Below are 11,668 nucleotides of genomic sequence, written 5' to 3'. Positions count from 1 at the left end.
AAAATTTATTCCTTACTAGTCTTGTTTGGCAGAGTAGAATAAATTTAACTGTTTCTTGATTCAGGAATTGTTAATGAACACATATTATTACACTAGCCATGTCTTTACCTCAGGGTTTTACTATACAACGCGATCTACCCAAACACTATGTAAGCCTTGGTCGCTACAGATTTAAAAAGAATTTTTGGCGTCTTCTGTTAGTAGATCAATGTACTTCCCTGCTGCCTAACATCCCCTGCCCCTCACTTGGCCATATCTAATCTGTCCTGGGTTTGGAAATCTGTTAACTGAAGTTGTTATAGTAATGTATTCATTATGTCCATTAAGGTTCTGCATGAGATTTGCAGGGCTCTCCCAAGAGGAAAAGACAATAGCTTCTGCTTATAGACTGCGGCATCTATATATATGGCATACATTGCTTCTTAGTGTTTCTGTAAGCTTAAGAAACATCTTAATTATGTTTTCGTTTTTAGGTCTTCCTACAATTTCCTAACATTTACTGTTTAAAAATATTTAAGCAAAAAATGTCCCTAAATCAAATTTTAATTTCCATACATGTCTAGAGCAATGGCTACAAATTAACATGAAATTTGAATTGGTGTTCTTTGGTGGTACGTTCAGAGAAATGGTGACCAGATCTTAATACCAGGAATTATGAAGAGTTGCCAATATGTTTTCTAGTGAGAAGCATTTACTTTCCAGTGTTCATCATTATAAAAAGGTTGATAGTTCAAACAATTTATTGCTGTTTTATAGCATACATAATTAAATGAAGAAACATGTTAAACTCAAGGGAATTTTTAATAGGTTACTTGCAATTGTTATTGCAGGCAACAACTTGTACATGATTTTATTTCCAAATCCACAAAAAACAAATTTTATACAAATCAGCACTGTAAAAATGTCAATTACAGCCCCAGAGGCTTTGCTGGCAGAATAATTGTCTAAATTCTAGGATATGGGAAACAGGTTTTTTTCTGGACTCATCTTTTTTTTTTTTTCTTTTTTTTTACAAAAAAAAATTTACAAGTGAAATGTTACTACAAAACTTTTTATAAGGAATTTTTGCAAAACATTTACATTTTACCATCAACTATTTCTGTTTTAAAATCATTATGTAGATTTAATACCCTATGCTGCACATCAATTTATGTGGGATGACAACTTAGTGACATGCATAAAAAAACACCACAAGGCCTTAAAATGAAGACTTAAATACAAATATTGTTGCAATAAAACAGTTATAAAATTGAAAAATAGGACCTAAACATCATGCTTATCTAAGTTTGACAAATTAACTTTTTCTCCTAGATTACACACTTTTATTACTGCTCTCATGAGAGTGTGATAAATAATGACTTAACATCAAGTTCTAATGTAATCAGCAACACATACACAAACCTAACCAAAGAAAGTATACTGTAAGAAAAAACTATTCTAACACTGGAGTTCTACCATGATAAATACATAGCTTTGCACTGATAATTACAATAAAGAAAAGTTTTATAACAGTGGCAAAGGGAATGAACAGTGAAATGTCATTAAACAAGACTCTACTGCACATTTGTGCCCTATTACTCATAACAGCTATATCCCACTGAGTCAAATAAAGGACACTGAAATTTACGATTCTTATAAGACAGAAGAGTGGATTCAGAATGGTATGCAGAACAGACTGTCAAAAGATTTCTAATTTCAGTGGTGAAATGTGCACCTGCTAACACAAATTAATATATTTTATATGCTATAAAGCTATCCAAATTCATTTTGTTAAATTTATAATAGGCCTCATTGTTGATTAAAAAATAACTTCGGTTTCTGAGGAGCATACATAGGTATGCATTAAAATTGGTTCATGGAATAATGGTGCAGAGAGCTCATACTCGGTATTAACAACAACAAAAAGTGTCACTCTGAGGAAACATGATTCAAACATTACGAAAGTTTCTTTGCATAAAAAAATTTATAGCACTGATTGTGTAGCATAATGATAGATAAAATATATATTTGATGTTTCAGCTCCTATATAATAAAATTAAAATTAATACTACCAAATGCTCCTCTGTACCAAACAAAGCAACAAACTGATTCTGATGTTTTAAAGCCAGATACATCAGTTGTTAAGAGTACGTTAAATAAAATATACAAAACAATTTACAAAATCCAACTAAAATTTAAAGACTTTGTTACAAGTCTACAAAAGCTTTAAGAAACTTGAAATTTATAACCACAGTGTAAAAATTTTTTTTTCCTTTAATCTCAAAGCTTTTTTATACAAACTGAAAGCACAAAAGACCTTCAGTTTTATATAACGCTACAAAGGGCTGGCCTAAAGTGTACATAGTGTAAACAGTGATCATTACAGTATTTCTCCTTCATCAAAAATACAAGAAACATCACAATTTCGGAAGAGATTTCGCATGAGTAGTACTTTTCCTGAAATAATAGGGAATGCACAAGAAAACATACACCTATATTCAAACAGTCCCCAAACTAATGGTGTTAATAAACCGAGCAGTTAAAAACTTTAGTTTTCAAATGGTCAATTCCAATTCCATTATAATTCTTTGTAAATATATTTTTAAACTATTAAATATCTTACTAATATTTAAGCTACTGGTATACTCCCAATTTTTTTTATATGAAACTTTTGGCCATCTTTCCTATTAAGACCCTTGTATAAACAATGAAATACATTTTTTCTTTAGTCACTTAATTGAAATTATTCTGATTTTTAAAAAATAATTTTTGTTTCATAGTATCACATCTGTTATATATTTGTTAGGCTGTCTTCTTAGGGAAAATTCAGTTATTGGCATAACATAAAGACATTACTGTGTTATAAATTCTTAATCAGCCTCTAACACAGTGCTAGAAATAAAATGGGATTCGCTAATTTTTAGTAAAGAGGAAAACAGAAATTGTAATGTAGTTAAAAGATAATTTTCTGCTGGCCTTAAAAAAAGTGTGATAATTCTTTCTTTGGCTACCAAGTCAAAGCATAAAGAATTTTGCACATTGTCAACATAATTCATATTTACAGAATATGAAACTACAGAACGATTTAAACTCTATGCAAATATTTCCAATATAAACATTTAAAATGAACTTTGTGGTTCAACCTAGGGTTAGGAATATAATCAATCCTAACTTCAAAACCTTACCTGTTAAATTGCCTCATTTTATTTTTCTGAAGCTATTATGAGTTTTGTTTTCCCCCCAGTATTTTCCTAAGGTTTCAATCTAAAATTTAACCTAAGGTTTAGCTCTAAGTTCCTTGTGTCTCCAAATGGAGAAAGTACTTGGACTTCACTGATTGTCTGCATACGCACTACTACAATGTAGTGGTAATAAAGATCTGAGATGCCTCTCAGATTACTTTTTTGGAACTTACCTAATTCAACTGTTGAAGAACTTCTAATATTTAGAAAAGACGGCCAAAACTATTTTCAGTTGATTTTCCAAAAATCAAGCTAAGGAAATAAAGTATTATCTCTATCATCAGTTAACTATTTGTTTTCTGTGCTACTGCAAAAAAAAAATAAATCCACATAAATTACTGACTGAATTTATAACAAAGTACTTTCAAAGAAAACAAGTCCAATTAAGGTCCAGCCTACAAACTACTGAGGTCTGTCTTTTTAAACATGTTAACACATGATGTTAAGAGAGGGGAAGATTCAGTTTAAAGATAATGTGATAGATCTCCAAATAACTACAACGTATAATATGGAGGAAATACTTTTCTACCTGTTTCCAGTACATCTGTTTGCTTTTTATATTTTTAAAAATTCAACACTTCATGTGCTGACCCAAAATCTTGGAATACTTAAAGAAGCCAAGAATGAAAACATGATTTCCTACTTTGTAATTCACCTGACCAGCCCATTTCCAGATTTTCAAATGTGTGTAAACTTAAGTGCAGCACTAGAGGTCTCTGTTATAAATAACTTTTCAGAATTCTTCCATGTTGGTTGAAACATTGGGAGTTGCTGGGTTTGAATCTTGAGAAATGGCTGCAACTGTGACAATTCTTGGGGAGCCAAGCACCTCTGTTACAGATGAGTCCAGTTCTCCGGAGGTAACAATGGCAAGAGCTGTCCCACCACCTTTCTTATTCTGGTGCGTTTTGACATGTTTGGAGAGATGATCACTCCGCATAAATCTTTTAGAACATTCCGGACATTCAAATCTCTTTTCACCTAAACAGAAAAATAATAAATGAATAGTAATTCACTTTATCTAAATTAAATTATAATTTAAAATAATTTCTCTTCTGGTCATACTATACTTTTGAGTAGTTGCAAAATACTTCATGTTTTTATTTTAAAATGCCATCCAACACACAGTGCAGTACATGACTTTAAAGTCATGATTCTGCTAAGAACTGAAAATAAAAGCTGTTTCCTCAGTTTCCTTATCTACAAAATAAGAGGGTTTTCTAACAGATGATCTCAAAAATCTCTTCCAGGTATAACAATACATAATGTTCAAGGCGCATATCCGCCCTTCCTTAAAAACTATTGTCTAGGTTTTGAATATAATGCCTAGAGGCAGGAAATATCTTAGAACTACTTCAAATAAAATCAGTTAATAATTTTGTAGTGTACTGAGTTTCTTCACAAGGCAAAAATAAGAGTGGGGCAAACACTACATTTCAAATTTAACAGAATTTTTAGGTCTCACAGAATTAAGACTATTAGATTCTGGTACACGGAGTGATCCTTATATATTCTCTAAGTTATAAGATAGTTCTACTGGAACTAACTACTTCTGTATTTCAGAAAAAAGTCCTTTCATTTTGTGTATAATGGGTGCAGCACATAAAAATTTGGTTAATTGGTATATTGTCACGTTCATAATGGATAAACTATTAGCTTTAGTCCTTCCCTTAAAATTGTTACTTAAGGGAAAGAAGCAATATTTTTTCCCAGTCTGATAGTAGAACTTGGATAATAAGAATATTCAATTCAGCTGGCTTCTTTTACCTGGCCCTGCTTTTGACTTACTAATAGAAAATCTATAGTGTCCATGTCAGATATTATCCCCTATTCTTTGTTTTATTTTAAAAAATTGCATTTGAGGTATCTCATTGAAATTTTCTTCCTCTTTCAGTCTTGAAAAATTAAATGAAAGGATAAATAAATAGTTGAGACAAAATTCTTAAAGACATTAAAAATAAAGGCAGTTAAGTTTTAAGGTAAAACGACTTGCATCTTATGAATGCTAACAGCCAGACAAGGGCTAAAAACAATTAAATGAGGGTTTATGTTTAGGATCAATCTTGAACTCTTTTATCTTTCAAGTTTCCCATTTTACTTCAAAAGAAAAATTCTAAGTGTAAAAATTTAAAAGCTGGAAGAAATTTTAAGGATCTTATTTTACATTTTCATTTTATAGATAGTAAGTTGGGGCTCAGAAATTAATTAATTTGCTTGGGAAACATACAATTTATTAATATCAGAGCAGAATTCAAGGCACCTGGTTTCTAGTTCAGGCTTTTTGTACTGAATCACCTGTAGTAGAGACCTCTGTTCTTTTACAGCAACAGTGGCCAAGAATAATCAGAAAGAAATCAGGTAAGTGATGGCTTGAAGGCACGAGATCATTCAGTAAACACTGAATCAATGGGTGATCAACTTGTACACACTGGCTATTTAATAAACATTTGTTAGCTGTGATATTCATGAGCTCAGTCATTTTTCAACAAATATTTGTGGAACATCTGTAATGTGCCAGGCACTGGTGATACAAATCTGAACAAGTCAGAGTCTCTGATTTTAAGAAGCTTCCGTTATCTTGAGAGAGTCATTTGTAACCACATGGAGCTACTGGTACCAAATGAGAAAGAAATTCAAGTCCCCACCTACTCAGCAGGAAACTGTAAGATAAATGAGAAATGATGGGGACATGGTTTGTGTGTGGACTTTCTAGTCTACTCCTAAGAGGTGTGGGTATCCAATTAATTTCAAGCAATGAAAGTTGGATAAAATCTCAAAATAAGTAAATTATGTTGTACAATTCAACTATCATTAGGGGAATGACATTTCAGTTTATTAACCTTTTCCACAAAGAAGTGTGTTTTCTATGGTGTAAGACAATTTCTGAATTTCTTACCTCTCAGCAAACATTATCATTATACTTTATAATATATGGATACAGGGAGGTACAGGGTTCTTGTACTAACTAAATACACTATAATATCTTTTTTGTATTTATAATTATTTTAATTATTTTTATAATTATTTTTAGTAGGGTTAATACTTTTTATAATTAATGCAACTAATTATCAAAACTGTTGATATTAGTTAGTTATGGTGGGCAAAATGCCCCAATCCCCCACAAAGATGTCTGTGCCCTAATCCCTGGAACTTGTGAATACGTTTTATTACATGGCAAAAGGGATGTAACTAAGTTTATAAAGGTTAACAAAGGGAGAGTGTTCTGAATTACCTGCGTGGGCCCAATCTAATCACATAAGTTCTTAAAAGGAGACTGCTTTCTTCAGCTGGAATCAGAGAGACGCAGCAAGAGAAATCAGAGAAATCAGAAGTGTGAGAGGAACTTGACCCGCTGTTGCTGGAGGGGTGCCACGTGGAAAGTGTGAGAAGGAACGTGGGTCACCTCCAGGAGCAAATGCCAGCCCCACTGCCCACCTGCTGACAGGCAGCAAGAACACAGGGACCTACGCCCTACAACAGCAAACGCTGAATCTGGCTGATAGCGTAAGTCTGGAAGCAGATGCTCTCCCAGAGCCTTCGGGGCGGGAACACAGCCCAGCCAACACCCTGATCTCACCTTTGTGAGAGGCTAAGCAGAGGACCCCGGCTGAGCCTACTAGGACTTCAGACTTAAACAAACAGTGATATAAAAATGTGTGTTATTTTAAGCTGTTAAATTTGTGGTAGTTTGCTGTAGGAGCAATAGAGAACTGATAGTTATATAAGACACAGTCTTGAAAAAGGTAAAGCCTAATTAAAAAAAAATTACAGCTGATCTGTTACATGGATCAAGATCTGTGAAATATCTACATCACAAGTATCAAAAGCATATCAAGAAGAAATTCCAAATTTTATTTCTCTAAGAAAATCTCAAGGATGTAAGCAAAATGATTTTGGTTTAATACACTGAATATAGGGAAAAAATTGCTTATTTCACCTATATTATTAATAAAATGCCAAGCTGTATTACACAACTATTAAAATATGGTAGTATTTTAAAAGGATTTAAGTAGAAGATTCATATTTAGAAATTATGTAGATTATTTGCTAACATGATGTTAACAGTAATTTCTCTCAGAAAAAAAATTTGCTGAGATTTTCAAATGGAATCATAGACTTGAAAGGATAAATGGAACTAAATCAGATCTTTTAAGCTTTATGTATTTGAGGTACCCATCAAGAGCCAATTATCTAGCTGCCATAGTTCTGCCTACAATCTCATTTTCAAAGTGTTACCCTCAAACTTAAGCTAATGTAATATATAAAACATACTTTATGGATTACTGATGTTATTTCTACGTTTGTCATTTGATAACATATCAAATGACATGCATATTTATCAATTAAAATAATTTCAGGAGTGAACTGAGGGCCTATATTAGTTTCCAAGGGCTACTATAAAAAAGCAAAAACAAAAAATCACAAACGGGGTGGCTTAAAAACAACAGATATTCTCTCTCTCACAGTTATGGAGCTAGATGCCCCAAATCAAGGTGTCAGTAGCGCAATGCGCCCATCAAAGGCTCTAGAGAAGAATACTCCCTTGCCTCATCCTAGCTGCTGGTGACTTCTGGCAATCCTTGGCATTCATCGGCTTGTAGGTGCAGCTCTCCAATCTTTGCCTCTGTCTTCACATGGCCTTTTCCCCTGTGTCTCTGTGCCTTCTCCCTTCCTTACATGGATGCCAGTCATTGGATTTAGGGTGCACTAGGTCCTAAATCCTAGACACTAAGCATAGTATGACTTCATCTTAATTCATCTCATCTGCAAATAACTATTTCCCAAGAAGGTCACATTCACAGATACTGGGGATTAGGACTTAAACATATCTTTCTGGGAGGCACAATTCAACCCACTACAGGGACATTTTTAAATGTCTGGCATTTATTACAGCTAAGTAAAAAACACACCCTTTGCTCAATGAATAACTTTCAACTAAACGTCCATTTGTAGCATATATACAATTTCTTATCAGACTTTTATATATAACTCACTCTACAGAAATCATATTTTGATTTGTTCTAAAAAACCTCATTATTCAAACTGAGAAACCTGTAGTCCCTGGATCCCTCCAATGTCTATCAGGAGGGACCTATCAGTCCCTCCTGGACACTCTCCCTTACCTACTCAGCCTAGAATATCTAAATGAATCTTTTCATAAGTGCACTCAATTCTCCTCTATCATTACCTGTGGATAAAAACAAATTAAAAGGGGGAGGAATGATAATTTGAGAGAATTTATATGGCTCAAATTTTCTTGAAGTAGAAGACAGAGTAAGGGAAAGTTAACTGGGAGTGACAAGGGAATTCAGAAGACTTAAGGAGGTTTAGGTAATTGCTAAGGTAATGAGGAAGCTGAAAAAAAGAGTAAGATTGATAGGCTGTCTGAGAGACTGGATGAGATTTGAGACCATAAATTTGTAGATATCAAATGTGCATCACGAGTAATTTTTCATTTCTTCCTTCAGCAATTATCTACTCAGATATAGAAGCCCTTTGGTCATTTCATTATAAACACTTTTTTTTGTTTGTCTGTTTTTTGGGGGTTTTTTTGCGGTACACGGGCCTCTCACTGTTATGGCCTCTCCCGTTGCGGAGCACAGGCTCCAGACGCGCAGGCTCAGCGGCCATGGCTCACGGGCCCAGCCGCTCCACGGCATGTGGGATCTTCCCGGACCGGGGCACGAACCCGTGTCCCCTGCATCGGCAGGCGGACTCTCAACCACTGCGCCACCAGGGAAGCCCTAAACATTTTTTTAAAAGGCAATCTTATCTACTCTAATGGTTTTAACTATCATCTATAAATGGATAGGTACATCAAGATCCAGATTCCTAAACTATGAATTTAACATCTCCAAGATGTGCCATAGAAAGCATCATTCAACATGTCGCAAACAGAACTCATTAACTTTCCAATCCTTATAATTCTCAGAAATAAAGGGGAAAAGTCCCCCAAACTATGAAAGAGGTAATGTCAGTAAACATGGTGATCTCCAAAAATCCACTCCTCTGTGAAAGGAATCAGAAACTGGGAAAAAACAATCAAATCAACCCTTTCAGACTCTGGAAATTAATCAAGCGTTCCAGTAACTCAGGGAGTGTTTAATAAAGAAAATGTCTGAATCTTGGTAAGAAGAGCAAGTTTTGTGGTGTTTTAACTTGCCTAGTTCCATTTTCTACTCCCCAGCAGCCTGGTAGTCACCAGAGGGAACAGAACAGAGCTGGAGCCCTTTCAAAACTTCTTTCCCAAAGAATCATCATTGTTTCTTTGGAGGACCCCACTTAAAATACTTTTCTATTTAACCTTCCTTGGAAATATCCAATGCAAAAAGTCTTCTTCCGGGGTAGAGAACGGCATGTGTTTGTCTAAAACAATTATAGGAAAGTGTTTTAACTTCATGGATGTCCAAAACAATGAATAATACTTGGGCCAAACAATAAACAGACTAAACAAAAAGCTTAAAAGAAAAAGCTGACATACTCCTTGGAATCTAGAAGGCCACATACATGCTTAGGGCTGTGAGTCTACTCAGGAAAGGGCTGAGAAGAACCAAACTCTCACTTATGCCTATCCTTTGAGGTTCTGCAAAAGCAGAAAGTGAAGGCTATGGTAGCATTGTCAACTGTCTGGCTGAGTGTTGATGGGGGCTCCAACATGCACACAAAGCCTCTCAGCAAAGAGGGAGAGACTTATTGGTCCTAGGTTTTTAAAAGAAAGAATATTTGGGGATTCCCTGGTGGCGCAGTGGTTGAGAGTCTGCCTGCCGATGCAGGGGACACGGGTTCGTGCCCCGGTCCGGGAGGATTCCACATGCCGCGGAGCGGCTGGGCCCGTGAGCCATGGCCGCTGAGCCTGTGCGTCTGGAGCCTGTGCTCCAGGACGGGAGAGGCCACAACAGAGAGAGGCCCGCATACCGCAAAAAAAAAAAAAAAAAAAAAAAAGAATATTTGAAGAAATGATGGCTGAAAACTCCCCAAATTTGATGAAAAACATTAATATACACATTGAAGAGGCTCAGTTAACTTCAAGTAGGTTAAGTGAAAAGAAATTCACACTGAGACACAATAATCAAACTGTTTAAAGTGAAAAACAAAGACAGAATCTAGAAAGCAGCAAAATAGAAGTGACTCATCATCTACAAGGGATCATCACTAAGAAAAAAGCTGATTTTTTTCATCAGAGATCACGGAGGTGTGAAAGCAATGGGATGATATATTCAAAGAGATAAAAGGAAAAAACCTGTCAATCAAGAATTCTATATACAGAAAAATTATCTTTCAAAAATAAGGATAAATTAAGATGTTCCGAGATTAATAAAAACTGAAGGAATCTATCACTAGCACATCTGCACCTATAAGAAATACTAAAGGGAGTCCTTCAGGCTGAAATGAAAAGACACTAAATGATAACTGGAATACACATGAAGAAATAAAGAACACCAGGTAAAGTAACTACATAGATAAATATAAAAGACAGTGTAAATGCATTTTTTACTCATTTTTCCTGCATCTAGTTCAAAACACAACTGAATAAAACAGTAATTACAAATCTGTGTTGATGGGTACAATATACAAAGATGTAATTAGTGAAAGAAACAGCAGAAGTGGAGGCAGAGCTATGTAGGAGAAAAGCTTTTGCGTGCTATTGAAATAAAGTTGGTATTAATCCAGACTAGACTGTTTTAAGATGTGAACTGCAATCCCCAAAGCAGGCAACCACTAAGAAAATAACTTAAAAAAACATACATACATATATATATATATATATATGTATGTGTGTATATATATATATGCATACATATATACATACACATACATACATACATATATTAAAAGAAATTACAAGGTAATTAAAATAACACATGAGCAATATTTGTTTAACACAAAATGTCAATAATGGAGAAACACAGGAACAAAAAAGATAAAAGACATGAAGACAAATAGAAAACAAATACCAAAATGGCAGAAGTCCTTAGCAGTAATTGCATTAAACATGAATGTATTAAACACTCCAATCAAAAGGCAGAAATTGACAGACCGGATTAAGAAAAAACATGATACAACTATATGCTTTCTACCAGAGGCTCACTTTAAATTCAAAGACATGAATAGGCTAAAAGTAAAAGGACAGAAAACTGATACACTGTGCAAATAGAGTCGGAATGGCTATATTAATATTAGAACAACAAGATAAAAATTACTACTAGAGACAAGTAAGGATACTTTATAATAATAAAAGTGTCACTCCACCAAGAAGATATAACAATTAGAAACATGTATGTACCTAACAACAGAGACCCAAACCATAAGAAGCAAAATCAACAGAATTGAAGGGAGATAGACAATTCTACATTATACCTATCGCTTTCCTGAATTCTCCATTTCAACTGGTAGTAGTCATCATTGGTACCTTTCATCTCTTTTCTCACATCTAATTAATCACCAAG

The 11,668-nt window shown here is 34.4% G+C and overlaps 1 protein-coding gene across 2 annotated transcripts in view; it reads right to left on the bottom strand.

The window, feature by feature from the left end:
* Positions 1 to 961: 961 nt before the first annotated feature.
* The window catches only part of SP4 (Sp4 transcription factor), a 71,682-nt gene continuing 60,975 nt past the window's right edge, over positions 962 to 11,668 (bottom strand). For both annotated transcript variants that reach the window (XM_030857082.2, XM_060304701.1), the window contains exon 6: positions 962 to 4,202. In XM_030857082.2, the coding sequence (XP_030712942.2) occupies positions 3,955 to 4,202 (248 nt within the window). In that variant the 3' untranslated portion in view covers positions 962 to 3,954. The remainder of the gene's footprint in view (positions 4,203 to 11,668) is intronic.

Source organism: Globicephala melas, chromosome 9 (assembly GCF_963455315.2).
Source record: "Globicephala melas chromosome 9, mGloMel1.2, whole genome shotgun sequence".
Lineage (NCBI taxonomy): Eukaryota > Metazoa > Chordata > Mammalia > Artiodactyla > Delphinidae > Globicephala > Globicephala melas.
Note: the sequence above shows the minus strand (reverse complement) of the source record. Positions and strands in the feature narration are given on the sequence as shown.